This window comes from Magnolia sinica, chromosome 17, assembly GCF_029962835.1.
Source record: "Magnolia sinica isolate HGM2019 chromosome 17, MsV1, whole genome shotgun sequence".
NCBI lineage: Eukaryota > Viridiplantae > Streptophyta > Magnoliopsida > Magnoliales > Magnoliaceae > Magnolia > Magnolia sinica.
Window position 1 is genome coordinate 16,064,418 of NC_080589.1, and position 20,896 is coordinate 16,085,313.

General features: G+C 41.5%; 1 protein-coding gene and 1 long non-coding RNA gene across 2 annotated transcripts in view; one reads left to right on the forward strand and one right to left on the reverse strand.

Moving 5' to 3' along the window:
* LOC131231367 (uncharacterized) overlaps positions 1-20,896 on the reverse strand; it is a 52,366-nt gene that overhangs the window by 13,693 nt on the left and 17,777 nt on the right. The gene's annotated exons all lie outside the window — the stretch shown is intronic.
* On the forward strand, positions 11,598-12,201 carry LOC131231364 (putative glutaredoxin-C14). The gene has a single exon (XM_058227530.1). It carries the CDS (start codon positions 11,691-11,693, stop codon positions 12,015-12,017), a length of 327 nt encoding a protein of 108 aa, XP_058083513.1. The 5' UTR covers positions 11,598-11,690; the 3' UTR covers positions 12,018-12,201.

Genomic DNA, 20,896 nt, shown 5'->3' on the forward strand with positions numbered 1-20,896 from the left:
TTCCCTCCACTTCATGGTCATTTCCATGCATTTCATGGTCAATTTTGGGGAATCTGCTTTACTTCACGGTCAATTCCATGCATTTCACGGTCATTTCCCTTCACTTCACGGCCAATTCGATGCATTTCACGGTCAATTCCCTTCACTTCATGGTCAATTCGATGCACTTCACGGTCAATTCGATGAATTTGGGATAGCCTTGAGTAGAATGGAAATGGAAGATGTAATGTAATAGTAGGATGGAGATTTAACGAAGAAAATGGGTGAAAAGAAGGAATAGGGATGCAAGAGATGAGTTCGGACGTGTATTTGAGTGTAAGGGAGTGAATGGAGTGAAATGCATGGAATTGTCCGTGAAATGCATGGAATTGACCGTGAAGTGGAGGGAATTGACCGTGAAATGAATTGAATTGACTGTGAAATACATAGAATTGACCATGAAGTGAAGGGAATTGATCGTAAAATGAATTAAATTGACTGTGAAGTGAAGGAAATTGACCGTGAAATGCATGAAATGAATTGGATTTATAGCCAACACTGAACCATCCATTTGATCACCAAACATGCATCTAAATTGCTTATGTATCTCGTGAAACGAGTCCATCATTCAATGCTAATAATATGATCATGAAGAAATTTTGAATCCACCCAGCGGTCCAGATCGATGATTAGGCTGTTCACTTCTCTGCAAAACTGCGATTTTTTAAAATTTAAATACACCCATCGTGTACCAGAGCATTTCTCCAACACTATATAATACTCTGGAAGGGTATGTTGGATGATACTGATGCACCCATATTCCGTACACATGGTTCCACTGTGAGTCAATCTGGACGGTGGACCACACAACTCATGGACCCCACATTTCTTTTCCAATTGAAGGACTACCCATGTCCCTGTCAAAAAAATGCAGCAAACAGCACCCACGTCTGTGCCGTGAGACCCCGGCCTGGGGCCCACCTTGATGTATACGCTACGTATCCACACCGTCCATCCGTTTTTCCAGATCATTTTAGGGTGATATCCAAAAAAAGAAGGAGACCCAATTATTAGGTGGACCATAACATAAGAAACAGTGGTGATTGACCGTCCTACTATTAAAAAATTCTTAGGGCGCACATTAATGTTTCAGTTGTGACTATTTACCATCCAATCTGTTGATAAGGTCACATTATCCTTCATGAAGGGAAAAAACAAATATCAGCTTGATCCAAAATTTTTGTGGCCCATTAATGGCCAATCACCACTGTTTCTTATGGTATGGTCCACTTGATAATTGGATCTGCTTCATTTTTCGGATAACGCCCTAATATTGTCTGGAAAAACAGATGTACAGCGTGGATACGTAATACATACATCAAGGTGGGCCCCACGGTAAGGGCCGCAGTGTCTTGGGTGAGGCAGGGGTATTACGTAATCCGCTCGCCTGTGCCCCACCGTAATGAAATGTTATATCCACGCAACTAATCCATTTTCCAATATTATTTTAGTACATGAGCCAAAAAATTGAGGCAGATCCAGATCTCAGGTGGACCACACCACAAGAAAAGGTGGTGATTGAATACCCACCATTAAAAACTTCCTAGGGTCCACTGTGACGTTCATCTGCCATCCAACCTGTTGATTATGTCAACATATACCTGGATGAAAGGAAAACACGAATATCAGCTTCATCCAAAACTTTTGTAGCCTCCAAGAAGTTTTTAATGGTATCCATTCAATCAACACTGTTTCTTATAGTGTGATCCACCTGAGAAATGGATCTGTCTCTTTTTTAATCTCATGCCTTAAAATGAGCTGGAAAAACTGATGGACGGCATGGATAAAATATATACGTCATGGTTGGGCCCATAGAGCTTGTCCATTGTCACACAACACCCGCGTTGGTTAGGGGTATTTTGGGCATGAGCCAAAACATATAGGAACATTCTCTATCTATTTTCTTACCATTAGAAAATGTCATCCACCATCCCCTTTCACCTCCATCATCTATAAATAACTCTCCTGATAACCTCATATTCATCACAACCAAAGCTCTCTCTCTCTCTCTCTCTCTCTCTCTCTCTCTCTCTCCCCCTGATGGACCAGGTGATGACATTGGCAGGCCAGCACGCGTTGGTGATCTTCAGCAACAGCTCATGTTGCATGTGCCACGCCATCAAAAGGCTCTTCTGTGAGCTTGCAGCCCATGCAACTGTTTATGAGCTCGACCAGGACTCCAGGGGAAATGAAATGGAGAAGGTGTTGGTCAGGCTACTAGGCCGTAACTCACCTCTACCGGCTGTGTTCATAGGTGGTCAATTGGTGGGCTCTACAAATGAGGTGATGTCTCTTCACCTCAAGCCTGAGGGAGGAAGAAGCCGTTTGATAACACTCCTAAAAGAAGCAGGAGCTATCTGGCTGTAGTGCAATCTGAATTCTGCTATGTTACTATATAAAAGAGTAATTCGCACACGCACACACATTTAGGATAGAGTTTCTTACACATTTCTTGAAAAAAAGACTACTTTCAACATTTTACATCTTAGTTAAAGTTATATATGGAGCCTTAAGTTGATGGTTTAAGTTGATAAAAAGATATGGAGGACTTGAAGTCCTTTATCATAAGTTATCATAAATTAGGGTTTTGGCTAAGAGCCTAGTGTATTGATGGGCGTCCTGTTCTCTTTGGATTTATAGAGTGGAAGTTGGTCCCACTTGCTTTTTTTTCCTTTTTTTTTTGGGTTTGCTTATTGTTTTTAAAAGATGCTCATTCACACACTCATATGCACTCACACCATAGAGGGATTCACCACAATGGGTACTCGAACCCATGACCTCGTATTGAAACTATTGTGAATATACTACCAAGGCATGAGTAAGGATCCAGTCCCACTTGATCTTACTTTCATGGTGGTGCGATCAAATGGGGCCCACTTCATCAATTGGGAACTTTTTGCTCCCTATTTGTCTGTCTGGCCTTGGATGGATCTCTTGACAAAGCTCTTATTGATTTAAAAAAGTGTTAGTAGACCATGCTAAAGAATGGTGGCTACTTATGGTCAATGAGGCCGTAGCCAATGAAATCTTTTCCATGTGGCCCATCTCTAAGAGGGTCTGATATTGCAATGACCTGAATCACCACATGTCTAGAGTTAATAGTGGTAGAGTATCAATGGCAAGCAATACTAGTAATTTTTTCTGACTGGGCCATTTCCTATACAATTCCAACATCATAACATGACGCGAAATCCACTACTGCATGTGGGTCCAGGGTGGTAGACCCCACCCAGCAATGAATCAATGGTAAAAAATGGTCTGTCCCCATGAGGCTTATCTGATGCAATTCCTAAACACAAATATATGATGCAAGATCCATCCGTACATGTGGGCTGTACCTCCTCTTTTAATCTAGACCGTCCACCTGATGGGTCAAACTTACTGAAGGAACGGTTTAAATTCAACGGTCAAAAGTCCCTCAGGAAAATGTTTACTGTCCAAGTAGAACCATCCTTTGGGCCATGGGTAATCCAATACATCATTTGATCATGACGAATAATAGATGATGCATCCACTTCCATTATTATTATTTTTTTTTTAATACGCTGTGGACAAAAGTGCTAAGCATATAAATCTCTAACGGCTGAGATCAAATACACCTCAATGTATGGTTAAAAAAGCTTCCACCTCCCACATACAGCTGTTGTATCACGTGTACTTGACATCTGATCCATCAAAAATGTTGTCCCACCTTGAAGATCATTGATCACAAAAGATTAGACCGATCCACTCTTCATGTGGTCCACATGTTGGCCATCCATTCTTTTCTTTGTTGTACCCAAGTGATGGACAGATCAGCTTGATTTTTGGGTGAAGTGATCTTCAAAGGGCCCCAAGCTTTTCAATGGCTCAGATGACATATACGTGTGGGATGGTCACCAGGTGTGCAAAGTAGAAAGGCAACTTTACCATACATGGGGGTGTATGTGATTATTCCTCCGCGTGAAAAATCAAGCTCAAGTGTTTGTAAGAATATTTAGACCGTGTACTTGTGATAATTCTTGGGATTTTGACCACAAAAGCATTGTGATATTCCCAAATATATATTCGAAGGATTAAATAAATGTGACACCTTTTAGAGAAATGTTGGGACTAAATTACCACCGCTGCCTTCTGCGTTGAGCGTTGAGCCACCGTGTGACAGTGGTGAGAGGGATTCCGATGCGGTGAACACTGTGGGGCTCACTATGGTGTTTGTGAGAAATCCACACCGCTCACATGTTTTTTCACATCATTTTATGGTATGAGCCCAAACTCAGGTAGGTGCAAAGCTCAAATGGGCCACACAACAAAAAACAGTGAATATCGTACACAATAGAAAAGGTCGTGTGGTCCATCTGAGTGTCAAATCTATCTTTTTTAAAAAAAAAAAAAAAAATCTTATGTCTAGACATGATATTCCAAAATTAATGGATGGACTGAATTTCCCACAAATATTACGTAGGGCCCAACATGGCTTACGGTGGTAGAAACTGCTTACAAGAAGTTTTTCTTCCGAATTCCGCATCAATGTAACGTGAGTGATGCGGATCGGGTAACCGGGCTTATCTAGAGATGAATGGTCCCGTGGGGCCCACTGTGGGGCCCACTATTATGTGTATTTTATCCATGTCGTCCATCCATTTTGAAAGATCATTTTAGGGCATGGGCCTAAAAATGAGGCACATCAAAGGCTCATGTGGACCACACCATAGAAAGTAGTGAGATTAAAAATCTACCATTGAAAATTTTTTGGAGGACATGGAATTTTTGGATGTAACTCATTTTTTAGCTCATGACATTAAATTAAATTCTAAATCCAATGGATGGAGCGTATTCAACCATAATCCACAGCATGACTCGTAACCCTTAAAACATGATCCTCGATCCTTACCACATAATATCCATGACCTCGACCCTTATAAAATAACAACCTCGACTCTTATGACGACCTCGACTCTTATAATATTATAACCTTATCCCTTACCATATTATAACCACAACCTGACCCTTATATAATAAACTTAACCTTTACCACATTACATAATAAACTTAACCTTTACCACATTACAACCTCTACCTCGACTCTTATAATATGACAACTTTAACCCTTAACACATTACAACCACGAACTTGACTTTATAACATGACAACCTTGACCCTTAACCAAGGGTGGATCAACATTTTTGGGGGCCTTAGGCAAGTCATAAAAATGAGGCCTTTTAGTTTAAAAAATAAAATAAATTAATAAATTCAAAATTAAATTTGCTTCTTGCCTTTTTAGATGCAAAATTACTAATTAAACTTTTGTATTCAAGTTTACCCAATAAATCAGTTTCGATAGATAAAATTGTTAAATCATTTAATCTATCTTAAATACAATTCACTACTAATAATCTAATTAGATATTGGTGTGCCACTGTACCGTTAGAAAAAAGAAGTTAGAATTTAATTTAGAAAAATGATATTAGAATTTAATTTTTTGAAAACTTAATTAGTAATAAAGTAGGTAGTTGTGGTCCTAGGTTTTAGGAGAAGAATTTATTAGAAATGATGCTATTATTTTGAAAAGAGATGATAGAGTTAGACTGTTATTATTGATAGTGCTAGTTTCTATGATTTGTTTTTTATTTTCAATTTCAAATTTGTAAACTAATTTTTAGATGTCCTTATTTTGTAGGCCTTTTAATAAGTTTTATTTCAAAAATTTTAGGCTTTTTTCTTGTTCTTAATTTTAATTTTAATATAATATAGGACCTTCATAATTAAGAAATTTTAATTTTCCTATAATATAGGGCCTTCATAATTAGGGGGCCTTGGGCGATTGCCTCACCTGCCTACCCCTTAGAGCCGCTCCTGCCCTTACCACATTACAACAATGAGCTCAATCCTGATATCATCACAACTTCGACTGTTAGCATATGACAATGTTGACCAGTCACATGACAACCATGACCCATACCTTGACAACCTCGACCCTTAAAACATGATGACTACGATCCAAACCCTTAACACATGATAGCCACGACCCAGACCCTTAACATATAACAACTACGATCCAAACCCTTAACACATAACCCCAACCCTTAAAAAAGATATATGTTCATTATCTTTTAAGGTAATGCATTACAAAATCTGAATTTTATCTTATACATTGTCTTCCACATGATAATCATAACTATCCTTATCTACCTCAAATTCCTTTTGACAATAACTTCTCTCCATGATGACACCAACCACGACCATTCCTCTCTATCCACAACCAAAAGTGACTTCCATTTATAAGAAAATGCTATTATAAAAAAAAATAAAATACAGAATTTATTTAAAACATCTTTCACATATCAATGACTTACCCATATGTTGGAGAAGTTGATAGCGGTGAACGTACTTGGAAAATACAGTCGAAAGGAGTGGTGGTAGGTCATTGGAAAATATTTTTGAAAAGTAAAAAAGAAGCCTCAGGAAAGCTGTAAAGAAAGAAGAAAAAGAAGCCTCATACAGATACCAAGTTCCAAGGACAGGGGCAATTTGGTCCCTTTTTTTCAAAAACATATCAGATGACTACCCTAGAAATATTTGAAAGTTACCGTCCATTTATAGATTTTTACCGTACTTCAATGTTTTTTTTTTTTTTTTCAAAAAAAGGTGGGATGATGCCACCACCAATATATAAATGAACAAGGATATACAACCTTTCGGGCTGGGCCTGACAAAAAGGATTTGGACCCAGCCTATCTATGAGATATATACAAGGCTAATCAGAAAACAGTGAGAAAGAAAGCCAAGGGAAGGCAAGGCAGCAACTAGGAGAGTAGGAGCGACAGATGAAGGCAAGCCGAAGCACCGAAGAGAGCCAGTCCAGTAGGCTGGAGGAAGAGCTGCAGACAGCTCAAGCCTGCCAGGCAAGGAACTAGCCTACACCCATCTTGGGAATGGATTTTCTGATTAGACCTAGGCCCGCCTTATCCAGAGTCATAGAGCCTCTGATCGGTCGAGGGAGTTGGGCACGGGAGAGAAAGAAGGAGATGGGCCTCCCGCCACTAGCAATCTTGGCCAAGCCATCCGCTACTGGGTTGCCTTCTCGAAATGTGTGAGAGAAGTGGAGATTGAGAGACTGCAAGAGACCTTGAACAAACCCTACCTAATACCAGATGTTCCACGTATCCGAAGAGAGAGGATTGGACACCGCGTCATGGATGGTTCTAGAATCTGTTTCGACTTCGATATTGGAAAGCCCCATGTCTTTACATATCTTCAGGCCATCTACCATCGCCTGAGCTAACCGTACTTCAATGTTAGTACGATTAAAATCCCATAATTCTTCAACAATGTGTTTTCAATTTTTTTTTTTTTTTTTTGGGATTTTTTTTTTTCCTTTTTCATAAAATTGCTTGCTTTTAGGTCTATCCACCAAAAGAAGAAGAAGAAGAAGAAGAAGAAGAAGTAGTAGTAGTAGAAAAAATTCAGCTTTTAAAATATCTAAAGTAAACCGCCTAAGTCTTGCCCTATTAGACATCAAGACCCCTGGCTCCGTGTACCGTCTCAATTACCAGCAATTTAATTAAGGCCTGTTTGATTTTCCATGATACATGTAAATCATGGTAAATAAGTAATTATTACTTTTTCACCTTTTTTGAAAATATGAGAGTAATTCCACCTTGAAAATTGAAACAAAAGTGTTGACTTAAAAATGTGGACCCCACCGTAATGTATATGATATATCCGCACCGTCCATCTATTTTATTAGAACATTTTGGAGCATGAACTAAAAAAGGTGAGGTAGATCCAACACTCAAATGGCCCACACGAAAGGAAACAGTGGCCTTAATTCATCCACCATTGAAAGTTATTTTCTTCACTAGGCTTGCATTAAGATTTTTTTTTTTTTTTTTCATCTAACCCGTTCATAGGGTCACACAGACATGGATAAGGGGAAAATGCAAATATCAGCTTGATCCAAAACTTTTAAGGGCCCCAAGAAATTTTTAACGATAGGTGTTCGATTCCCGTTGTTTCTTGTGGTGTGGTCCACTTGAGCTTTGGATCTGCCTCATATTTTTTCTCATGCCATAAATTCGGCTTGCATAACAAATGAGCGGCATGGATAAATAACATACATCACGATGGGCCCCACATTGATGTTGTAAAATTTTCAATTTAAGTGTTAAAAAAAAGTAAGTTGTCACATCCGCATAGGGAAAGATGTGATAATTACCTAGGTAAATAATAATTACCCATCTACATAGTAATTACACTTGAGCCGAAAAATCAAACAAGCCGGAATATTCTTTTCCTTTCTAAAAGAGGAAACGTCCTTTCGTTAATACTTTTTTTTTTACTTTAGTTATGAATGCATGTATTTGCATGTTAGGAGATGGTCCCTGTGATCGTAGGGTCCACTGTGTTCTTTGTGAAAAATCCGAGCTGTGCACCATTTTCCTCATATGATTCTAGGACTTGGGCCCAAAATAATCCAAATCCGAAGCTCAGGTGGGCCACATGACAGGTAGAATGAATATTGAACACATGCAGGCCCTTCAAACCATCGTGGGGCCAAAGAAATTTTAAATCAGATGTAAAAACTGGCTGTTACGTTAAGCTGGGGTGGTAGACTCTCAGGAGTTTACTCTTGCTGGGGTGGTAGACTCTCAGTAGTTTCAACACCCGGTCAAGGGTTCAAGTATCCATAAGTGGTGAAATTCCACAAGCGTGAGTGTGTGTGCGTGTGTTAAAAAAAAAAAAAACCACTAGGAATGACCTTCTGAACAATTGAGAATGCCATTTTAAAAGTTTGGATGGCTTATATATATAAAAAATGATTTATTAATAGTTTCAATGGTGGCAAGCCACCGACATATTTTTTCCAGCCTATTAATTAAAAGGCCACCCTGTCCCACATTTATCTAATATAGAACCTACCTGTGCATTGGATTAGCCTTGATTTTGGGTCCACACCATAAAATTAGATGGTCTTTGGACGAGTCAAATTGGCCCCATCAAGATTTGATGACTAACAGGGCCCTGTCACTTCTCTCATTCCATCAAATTTCATTGGGAGATGGTTGTGGTGATCAAGGGACCGCCGTGTTGTTTTAGAAAAATCCGAGCCATCTACCATTTCCCTCATATGACTTTAGGGCTTGTTCCCAAAATTGGTCAAGATCCGAAGCTCGGGTGGACCACACTTCATGTAAAAATGTATATCGAACAATGGCCATTCAAACCGTCATGGGCCCACAAATGTTAGATGAGGGATAAAATCCAATGGTTACATTGAGCTCATTAGAAATACCATTTCCATGATTTGGATGGCATAAAATAAAAAAAATGAACCATTGATAGTTTAAACATATATAGTAAGCTACCGACCACCTTTTTATGTCATGGACCTACTCGTGCATTGGACAGCTTGAATTTTGGACCCACTCCTTAAAATGGGATGAAAAAATGGTGGATGGTTCCACTTTGCGACAGGCATCCGAAAGTGGGCTCCATCGAGATTTCATGATAACCATTGATGCCTTAGTGCCACCTCTCACTGGGACTCTGATTGGTTGGTGCAGAACAGGGTACTGACATTGGTACTATGTGTACGTGGTAAAGCTCTTTGGGCTTCACCACGATGGATGTGTTTTCCGTCGGTTTTTTCCAAACCATTTTATGGCATAGGCACAAAAATGAGGTAGATCCAATGCTCAGGTGGACCACATCAGAAGAAGCTGTGAGGACAATAATGCCCACTGTTAAAACTTTCCTACAACCCACCTTAATATTTATTTGCAATATAACTTTTTTATAAGGTCAAGTAGACTGGGATGAAGGGAGAACAAATATCAGCTCACCCTAACAAGTTTTCATTGGTAGGTGTTCAATCACTACTGTTTCCTATGGTGTGGTCCACCTGTGATTCAGATATACCTCATTTTTGAACTCATGGCCTAAAATGAGCTAGAAAAATGAATAGAAGATGTGGATCACACACATACATTAAAATGAGCCTCATCAAAACTACAACATGCTCATCCTCGAAATGAGGTAAAACTAGAGCTGGGCTCCGGTCAAGTCGACTTGCTTGACTCATATAGATCCAACTCAATCTGGCCCGAGTAGGTGAGTCGATCCAAATTGAGTTGACTTTGTGTAATTCGAACTCAAACCGTGTTGAGTTTGAGTCACCAGTAACTTGAATAAGCTCGATCCGAAATTCAACTCGGTATTGACTCAACTTGATCCAAAACTCGACTCCTACATATATATTAAAAAAGCTCAGATCCAACATTTTGGATCTTAGATACCATGTTGCTGATGAAGAGGTTGCAATTTTGGCAAGTGAATTTAGTTTTTAAGTTGTGATTTTAGCCCATGGATACATGCTGCACTTGATCCAACTCAGTGGTAACTTGACCCGACTCAGTGCTTGTAATGGGGCGGACTTGGTCTGGATTAGTCCAAGCCAAACCTGGACTCAGATCGGGCCAGTCATGATAGACTTGGTACCAAGTTGGGTTGAGTTTGGGTCAGCCCAAACTCGGTCTGACTCAACTCGATGTCCAGCATTAACTCGATGCCCAGCTCCAGTTAAAACCGTGAAAATAGGTCCTGAGGGGTAAATCCAACTTTTCTATGCTTGACGGCACTTTTCCATTGTGGCCTGTCAATGAGCAGTTTTTTTATGGTATTTGAAAATCACAAGTGATTTATTTTAAATATCTCAAAAGCTGGTTTTTTTCAGTCCATAATTCTAAATGTAAGCAGCTGTATAGTCATAAAGTGAATTGGAATTTTCCAATGAAAAGTCTTTTCCATAACTTTGACATCCTTCACGTATAGTTTATACGCACATGGTTGAAATTTTTGGATGCCTTATGTTGGAAACACATGCGCACGTGACCTTTTTTCTTTTTAAAAAATTCCTATGGCATTGGATATTGGATTGTGGGGAATGATCTTGTCCGTAGATTATATACCCAAGATCAGTATGTAAGCCACCTAAGGTCCATCTGATACATGAGCCTGTCAATCTGTACATGTCAAAATACAGAGGGTCAAATCTTGAAAGGGCTCGATGTCTGAAAAATCCAACCACTAGAGATTGCCAAAAATGGCGTTGATAAAGTACTTTTCAACGGTCGTCAGAAGTCGTTGGCCCGCATTCATAAAAGAAAACCATCAACCTACTGTAATTGGTGTAAACATTAGGTTACTACTCATCCAAAAGATGGCCCACCAATCACACGGTCTGGATCAATGTACAGATGTACGGATTGAATGATAGAGTATGTTGGATCATGCTGATGCACCCATATTCCGTACACATGGTTTCAGTGTGAGTCAATCCCCACCGTTGATTCCCCTCTTCTTCTTTTTTTTATTTTTTATTTTTTTGCCCAGCTGAAGCGCCTGTCCCTATCCCTGTCAAAAAATGATACGAGGTTATTTTGGGCATGTACGAAAATATACAGGAACATTCTCTTTCTATTTTCTTCCGTTAGAAAATGTCATCCACCATCCCCTCCAGCATCTATAAATAACTCTCCTCACAACAACCTCATATTCATCACAACCAAAGCCTTCTTAGCTTTCTTTCAATCAAATTTCCAATCTCTCTCTCTCTCTCTCTCTCTCTCTCTCTCTCTCTCTCTCTCTCTCTCTCTCTCTCCATTGTTAGGATGGACCAGGTGATGACATTGGCGGGCCAGAACGCGTTGGTGATCTTCAGCAACAGCTCATGTTGCATGTGCCACTCTATCAAGAGGCTCTTTTGTGAGCTCGGTGCCCATGCAGCAGTTTATGAGCTTGACCAAGAACCTAAAGGAATAGAAATGGAGAAGGCGTTGGTCAGGCTACTAGGTCGTAGGTCACCTCTACCAGCTGTGTTCATTGGTGGTAAGACGGTGGGCTCTACCAATGAGGTGATGTCTCTTCACCTCAAGCCTGATGGAAGTAGGAGCCGTCTGATAACGCTCCTCAAAGAAGCAAAAGCTATTTGGCTGTAATGCAATATACAATTTCTGCTTTAATATCATGTAAAGAGCAAGTCATATGCATATATAAGATAAGAGTTTCTTGTATATTTCTTGAGGAAATAACTACTTATGGATGCTTTAGGTCTTAGTTATGGATTAAAGTTATATATGGAGTCTTAAGTTGAGGTTTAAATTACCATTAGTTAGGGTTTTGGCCAAGAGAAATGTTTCTTTTGAAAGTTAAATGGGGTGTTTTGAATGTGAAATATAATGTTTTCTATTTATCTTTGTATATGTTTTTGCATTCTAAGCTGAAATGATGAAATTTTCTATCCATTTGTTAGGTTTAGTCTTATGATGTTCCTAAAGGAGATAAAGGAAAACCAACAAGATTATATGGAAAATGGTGCTACTTGGAACACATGAAATGATGGGCGAGTCTCATTCTCTTTGGATGTATATATAGATAGGAAGTTGGTCCCACTTGTCTTACTTTCTAGGTGGTGGGATCAAATGGGGCCCACTTCGCCACTTGGGAACTTTTTGCTGTGTTATTGTGTATTATCTCGCCATGGATGGGCCACTTGACAAAGCTCCCATTGATTTTAAAAAGATAAAAAGAAAAAGAAAAAGAAAAAAGAAAGACAAAACGTTCGTTGACCATGCTAAAGAATGGCGGCCCGCCTATATATGATCAATGAGGATCTGTAGCAAGTGGAATATTTTCCATGTGGCCCACCTATAATAGAGCCTGATGAATGACCTGGATCACCACAAGTTGACGGCTAATAATGGTAGAACAACAATGGGTCCACTATTGCATATGGTCCCAGCGTTTCCAGCGTGGAAGTGAAATCAATGGCGGCTTATTCCTGACTTTGATCTAGACCGTCCACTATTGCATGTGTCATAACTACTTTGATCTAGACCGTCCGCATGGTAGGTCCAATCTACTGAAGGAGTACAGTTTAAATTCAACTGTCAAAAGTCCATCGGGCCCATCTTTGCTGTCCACGATCAGAACCATCCGTTGGGCCATGGACAATTCAATACATCATATGATGACGAATAACAGATGATGCATTCCTTTGCATCTTTTTAAAAAAATAATAATAAAAAAAAATCCACAAACACGTTGTGGATAAAAGCGTGAAGCATATTAATCTAAAAGGGCTGTGATCAAATACACCTCAATGGATGGTTAAAAATGCATCCACCACCCACATACAGCTGTTGTATTATGTGTACTTGACATCTGACCCATCGAAAATTCCGTACCACCTTGAAGATAATTAAGCACAAAAGATCAGACCAATCCACTAATCAGGTGGTCCACATCATTGGATATCCATTGTTTTCGATGTTGTGCCTCAAATGATGGGAAGATCATCCTAATTTTTGGGTGAAGTGATCTTCACAGGGCTCCAACCTTTTCAATGGCTCAGATTACGAATACATATTGCATGCTCACCAGGCGTGAAGTATGGAAAAGGCGACTTTACCATACATTAGTGTGTATGTGATCATTCCTCCACGTGAAAATCAAGCTCTAGTGTTTCTACGAATTTTTAGATTGTGTAGTACTTGTGATAATTCATTTTCATTTTATATGTTGAGTAGTCATCTCAAGTGAATTGGAATTTTCTAAGGGCGTCTTTTTCTTTCCTTGATCCAAAACCCTACACTTTTCATTTTTTGATGAGATCCGAAACGTTCATCAGATGTGACCTGCCAACAATGGGGTGTGGCGCAGGGAGGGACTGATGAGGTGGATCACTGTCTTCCTCGGGGTAAAATTACTCCAATCCACGGGAGATAAAATCAGAAATAATTCCTGACAAATTTGAAATAACTTAATTGATCATAAAAATCAAAATTACAAGCTTTTTAATATGGAACTCAAACTTAGAATGAAGTTTTAGACTTAGACTCCAACTCAAATACTAAAAATGTGACTTACTATAAATAGTAAACTGCCTATGCTGGGATTCCATTCGGATTCCACTCTTCATTCTCCAATGAAGCCTAAGAGGGAAAGGTTTGGATTCTGGATGCTCCTCACATATCCATTGATGTCATTTCTGCTTCCAATTATCTGCTATCTATTGCCATTGGGTTTCAAGGTTCCGAGTCCTTTGCTCTAGCTTCCTTTGTGTATGTCAAATGCTCTAGGACCTTGCGGAGATTCCTGTGGGAGGAGTTGGCCCAACTCGGTGACAACTGCTCCATACCTTGGATCGTGTGTGGTGATTTCAATGCCATTCTTTCCGCATCCAAAAGGAGTTGTGGAAGGGTTGAATAAAGCGGGTCTCATCGATGCCCTTTTCTAGGGCTCGAAATTTACTTGGTCGAACAATCAATCGGGGTAGGCTCGGGTGTGGGCCAGGCTAGACAGGGCCTGTTGTAACACTCGCTGGTTTCAAGCTTTCCCCACCTTCATAGTTCGTCACCTTCCTAGGCTCAATTCAGATCATGCTCCTCTATTACTCTCCTTCCCAGCGGCTCGCCCATCTGCCCCCAAGCCATTCAGATTTCAGCGGATGTGGACCAAACACGATTCCTTCCACCAGCTGCTTAAGAACACGTGGGGGTCGGTACTGGGGACTCGATGTATTCCCTTCTCAGCAAGATGAGGAGAGTCAAAATTGCCCTGAAAAGCTAGAACTGGGATATTTTCGGGAATATTTTCCACAATATGCAGCAGGCCGTGGATGCCTTGACAGCGGCTGAGCTAGCTTGCCAGGATTCCTCGGACCCTAGTTTGCTGCAGGCCCTCCACTCTGCCAAGGCCAAAGTCTCTCAGTTGGAACTTTCTAAGGAGATCTTCTGGAGGCAAAAATTCAGAGTCCATTGGTTGTCAGAGGGAGACAAAAACACCAAAATTTTCCATGCCACGGTTGTAGGGAGAGCCCGAAAAGCCAAAATTTAGGAGTTAAGGTTGGAGGGTGGGTCGACCACAAAGGATATAAGTGTGATCAAGCATGAGGTAGTGACTTTCTTTGAAAATCTGCTACGAGCTGAACCCAATGTCATTTCTAACTCGTTCTTGGACTCCATTAGCCCCACTGTATCCCCTCAGGACAATCGGGCATTGCTAACTGTCCCTTTCTTTCAGGAGGTCCATGAAGTTGTCATGGCCCTCCCAGCGGATTGGGCCCCTGGCCCTGACGGCTTCTCGGGGGCTTTCTTCCAGTCTTGCTATGTGCGCCAAGATATCCTGCGGGCTGTCCCTTCATTTTTCAAAGGAGGGCCCCTACTAAGAGCATACTTTGCCACTCTTCTTTGTCTCATCCCGAAAGCTGCCTCCCTTACAAAATTCTCTGATTTTAGGCCTATCAGCCTCTGCAATTACATCTATAAGGTTTTCTAAAAAATCCTCGTTGACAGGTTAAGTTGCATTCTTCTGAAAATCATCTCTTCGGAACGGGGAGAGTTCGTCAAAGGTAGATCCATTGCTGAAAATTGCACGCTGGCCCAGGAAATTTTCAGGGACACGCAATTTTCAGGGACATCAACAGAAAAGCTAGGGGAGGTAACATTATGCTTAAGCTGGACATGAAGAAGGCCTACGATAGACTCTGCTGGGACTTCTTGTCTGAAGTCCTTCTGAAGTTTGGTTTCGATAAAAATTGGATCCAGTTGTTGCAGAACTGCTGGTCAAACTGTTGGTTTTTAGTCCTAGTCAACAGCGAGGCTACGGGCATCTTCAAATCCTTTAGAGGGCTCCGCCAGGGAGACCCTATCTCTCTTGGGCTATTTATATTGGCGGCTGAAGTCCTCAGCAAGGGCTTTGTGCACTTGGTTGCCAGTGGTCAGTGCCAGCCCTACAAAATGCTCAGGAACTGCCCAGTCGTCTCGCACCTCCTGTTCGCTGACAATACAATCTCGTTCACCAATGGCAGCAGCTCCTCCCTCAGAAGTATTGTTGCCTTCATCAAGGCCTATGAAAAGGCATCGGGCCAGCGTGTAAATGTGCTAAAGAGCTTCTTCATTATGGCCTCTTCCCAACCAGATACGCGGCAGACATTAGCTACATCTATTATTGGCTTCAGCAAAGGTGCCTCCCCCTTCACCTACCTCAGCCTCCCCATCTTCAATGGGAGGCCCAGGCGAGCCTACTTTCTGCCACTCCTAGATAAAGCTGTCAACAAAATTGCCTGCTAGAAAGTCAGAATTCTCTCGCAGGCTGGGAGACTAATGCTCTTAAATTATGTCCTAGCTGGGATGCCCATCCACGCGCTTTCTGTTGCTGACGTCCTTACTAGCACTTGCATGACCTGCAGAGATCCTTTGCTTACTTCTTATAGGGCTGAGAGGGAAATAGGAGAAGATTCCATTGGCATAGCTGGCAAGCGAATGCGCTTCCGAAAGTAGAGGGAGGCCTAGGGATCAAGATTCCACTAGCGTAGCTATTCGCATTCGCCTACTCATACGATTTCGGTTCCAATATTCGGGCTGAAATTCGAGCTATTCTGGATGGTCTAAACCTTTGCGCAGACCAAGAATTCATGTGGAGCTGGCTAGCGACTCCCTATCCGTAGTCTCTGCCCTCGGCTTCGGTGCCTCTCTTTCCTAGTCTATGTGGTATTGGTGTAAGAGGATAGAGACCCTCTCCCGATCCTTCCTTGTCCGCTTCTCCCATTACCCAAGAGAAGCCAACTCTCCGGCAGATGAGTTGGCTAGCATGGGGAGCGAGGTAGGGAGAACCTCTTTTTCCACAACATTTCTGCTCTCCCGGCTAGAATTCATGGTCTGATATTCTTAGACAAAACCGGGATGGGTAACATTCGTCGAGCCTAGCCCTCCCCTCTTCTCTGCTTTCTGTTCTGATTTTTTGCTTACAATAGGAGGGGCCTACTGGGGCCCCTCCCGAATCAATATGTATAGCCTTTTAAGTTAAAATATATAGGGTGCTTGTTAAAAAAAAACTGCCTATTTATAAACTACCTCTATTTCTATTAGACTTTATGGTCTTCTACATTAATTCAAATGATCAAAAGTTATACTCCAACTAAAACTAACTATTTGTAATAAAACTGAAACTAAATGGAACTTTTCCTCATCAATATGATGGAATCTCGAGGTTCTTCTACCCCAAAATCATATATAATATGTCGAAAAACTCATCATGGTTTGTGAGATACGGCCGATTTAAGGTCAAGATGGTCCGGATCGTTTTCATCTACGATCAGGCCTTCTTTGGTCCATCTTTGCCATGAAAGTGTCTGTGACCCACTCTACATCAGGTGCATTGCTCGTAAATTGCATGGATCGGAAGTTCATCACTGTTTGATCGGTGACCTACAAACAACAGGGTAAGTGACAACCCACATTGCATAGGAAGAAGTACCATATGGTTAAGATTATTTGGTTAGTTAGGTTTTTAGATTTATATATGATCCCTCCATAATAAGGCCCTCCTAAGGAATGGTTTGAGTGTACTCCAAGCATGCTCGGTCTTAAGTTTTGAATCAAGGACCTATGCTTGGCTGCACAATGGCATGCGAAAAATGGGGCCCACCATGTAGATGACCTGAGAAGAAGATCAGGCTCGTTGATTGATCATCTGGATCTAACATTTACCTTTGAATGTAGACTCATTGCCAACTTTTGTTAACCATGCATTGTTTTCATGCGTGTGGCCAACTAATGAGTTGACTGTCTTGGCTTTGGGGCTACATCTACGTGGTGGGGTTAACCTGATTAGTGGCTTAGATGTCCCATCAGCCACTGCATGTATATATGTGCTGTGGAGATGACTTCAAGCTTCTATTTCATTACATATTCCATAATGGCAATCAGGTGCAGTATCCAATCCAACTGTCCATTAGGTGAGCCCCATTGTGTATTTGTCCAATCCCAGAACACCAAGTTTTTAAAGCCATCTTGCTGTTCTAACATCGTGACCCACATGATGAGTTAACCAACTTGATGTTTGAGCTAGATCATCTGAATTGTCAGACACACCCAACGGACGACTTACATAATGTGACGAGTCGGTTGCAGCCCCACCCCCCCTCAGTCGTTTGAGATTGCAGCGACAGAGGGAATTTGGCTGAATGAGTTGGCTGGCCAGTAGCGGTATAGGTTGCTAGGTTTGTATAGGTGATCCTGCCTTGTAGGTGAGGTGGTAGAGTGCAAATGAGGAGTCTGGATTGGCTCCTTGGAGGGTTACACGCCCTGTTTTCAGGCTCAGTTCTTTCTCATTTTTTATTTCTTCAGCTTAACTTAGTCTAGTTGGCTGCGGGCCATTGTTCTTAGGTGGGGCGCACATCCCTCCCGAGTGCACAACCATGGAGGGGCTTTGGGATGTTTGGGGATTGCAGGGCAGCCTCAGCAGGAGATTTCTAAGTTGGTGCATTGGAGAAAGCCCTCGTTGGGTTGGGTGAAACTTAATGTTGATGGGTTGTCTAAAGGGAACCTGGGAGTGGCTGGAGGCGGGGGTGTCTGTAGGGGCGATAAGGGAGAATTTCGTTTTGGGTTCTATGCAGGTTACGGCCTTGCCTCAAATACACGGCCCAAGTTTCGAGCAGTTCATGATGGCCTTATTCATTGCATCCATCAGGCCTTAAAGGACATCATAGTTGAGTCGGACTCACTTTTGGTGGTTCAGCTGTTGTTGGGCAGCTCTCTCCCGGGCTAGAAATGGAAGTATTGGATCGATAAAATTCGAAAGATTAGTAGAACTTGCAATGTAAATTTTGTTCATATTTGTAGAGAAGGTAATGGGTTGACGGATGGGATGGCCAAGTGGGGTAGTGAGAATCAAGGTTGCGACCTGATCTCCTCCCAAGCTAACCTCCTTCAAGTGGTGAGGGGCCAGCTTTTCCTTGACAGTGGGATTAGGGGCGGTCAGAAGGTGTTGGAGCATAAAAACCATGAAGAAAGATTGAAGATAAGAAGCTAGACATGGAAAGAAGAAAATCAAAGTGCTTTGTTTGGCAGTTGCGTGGGTCGTGCAGTTAACCTAATGTGTTATTTTGACTGCGCGAAGGACCTCATCCATTGCGCAGATCGCGCAACTGATTAATCGTTGCGATGATCGGGCAACCAATATCACTGTTGCGTGGGTTGTGTAAATAAGGGTAGATGACAAATTTGATGAACGGTCAGATATGATGCAAAGTGGGCCCCATGGCACAAAGATCGAGAGTTGACACATGTGGAAGCCTATAAATACACCACTTCCCCTCTCATTTGACACGAGAGAAGAATTTTGGAAGAGGAGCAAAGCTTTGAGAGAAGACTGAAGGTGATGAGTAAAGAAGGGGGGATCGGTTGCGCGAGTCGCGCAACCCACTAATTTGTTGCGTGGACCGTGTAACCAGGTCACTATGTGACCTGGTTACATGAGAGGAGAATTTTGGAAGAGGAGCAAAGCTTTGAGAGAAGACTGAAGGTGATGAGTAAAGAAGGGGGGATCGGTTGCGCGAGTCGCGCAACCCACTAATTGGTTGCGTGGACCATGCAACCAGGTCACTATGTGACCAGCTATAAAAAGGGGTTAAGATGCTGTCGAAAATCGTCTGTTCGATCTTCACTGCTCCAAGCTCTCCTTTACATAAAGGACAAGCTCAAAAGTGGAGAAGTTAATCAACACAACATTCCTCCTAAGGAGATAACTGAAGCAACTGTCGAAATGCTGCCGAATTCGAGATTCGACATTTGGATTCGATTAATTTCAATTTATATATTTCAAATGATCTATCTTAGAATCAAGGGATGTGAAAGAACTCAGTATTAATAATATGATAATTGTTCTATATCTATTCTATTTGTTACATTTGAATAAGATAATTTCCCTCAAATCCAATGCATTTGTTTCTTGTTCGAAACAAAATGATGACTCTGCTGGGGATCATTTTATCTTATTCAATGTTAACATTGAGAAAGTTATAGAACTTTGATCATAGTTTGTCATCTTTCTGACGCCAAAATGGCGACTCTCAGTGGAAACATCCTCCCCTTCATATCTAAGATAGATTATCCGATTCTTCAAACATAAACTATAATTGTATTTCATTATTGAAGGTTTCTGAATCCAACTATAAATTATAACCAATGGAAATTTCTGCAAGGGAAGTGAGCTTTTGTTTCACTCAAAACGGATTCATGATAGAATACGCACCGAACCAACCTCTGGAATACATGACTCGACTTCTTACAAGCAAAAACAACTTGATTCGAGCAAAAGTTGGGTTGTATATTCTTTGCCTCAATCGCTAGAAGGAGATAAGGGCTGGACTGTTGTGATGCCTCGTCGTGTGAGAACACAGGATGCAAGAAGCCCCAGAATAAATCCGTCTTCAACAAAAGTTAGAGGGCCAATAACGCTTAATGCAGGTAGGAGGAATCCTGAACTCGCCCCTCCTGTAATATATCCCGGGCGGATAGTTCTGCAGTTAACGTCGCGCGACTTCCGGGTTCTGGTTAGATGGACTAAAGAGCAGAAAGGTAAGGCATTATTGACAAATTCACCAAGGTCTATGTCACCCCAATCGAATGAAACTCCATCCTCCCCTCTCTTCGTAAGCCCTATTACGTTGACATATTCCCGCCCCACTGCAACTACTGCTTTATCGAAAAGTGGAGAAGCCGCAGTGCATATGGTCGGGACAAACCAGGAAAGTACACTGACCACGGAGGATCATATAAATGAAATGCCAGAAGCACAAAGGGCACTAATGGAAGAGTGCAGAAATCTCAGAGAAGCCTTAGTGACTCTCACACACAATGTAGCTCAGATAGCGGCTCCCCCGATGATGGGTACGATGAATGGACAAGAAAATCAACCCAAAGGCTTTCAACCACAGGGAACAGGATCATTAGGGTCCGTCCTAGCAGCTAAAACCATGACATAAGGCGAAGTGAGACAAGTCGTCGAACAAGCTGTCAGAGTAGAGAGAGAG

Coding starts and splice junctions, on each gene's coding strand:
- LOC131231364 (XM_058227530.1), top strand. CDS start 11,691: ATGGACCAGGTGATGACATTGGCGGGCCAGAACGCGTTGGTGATCTTC.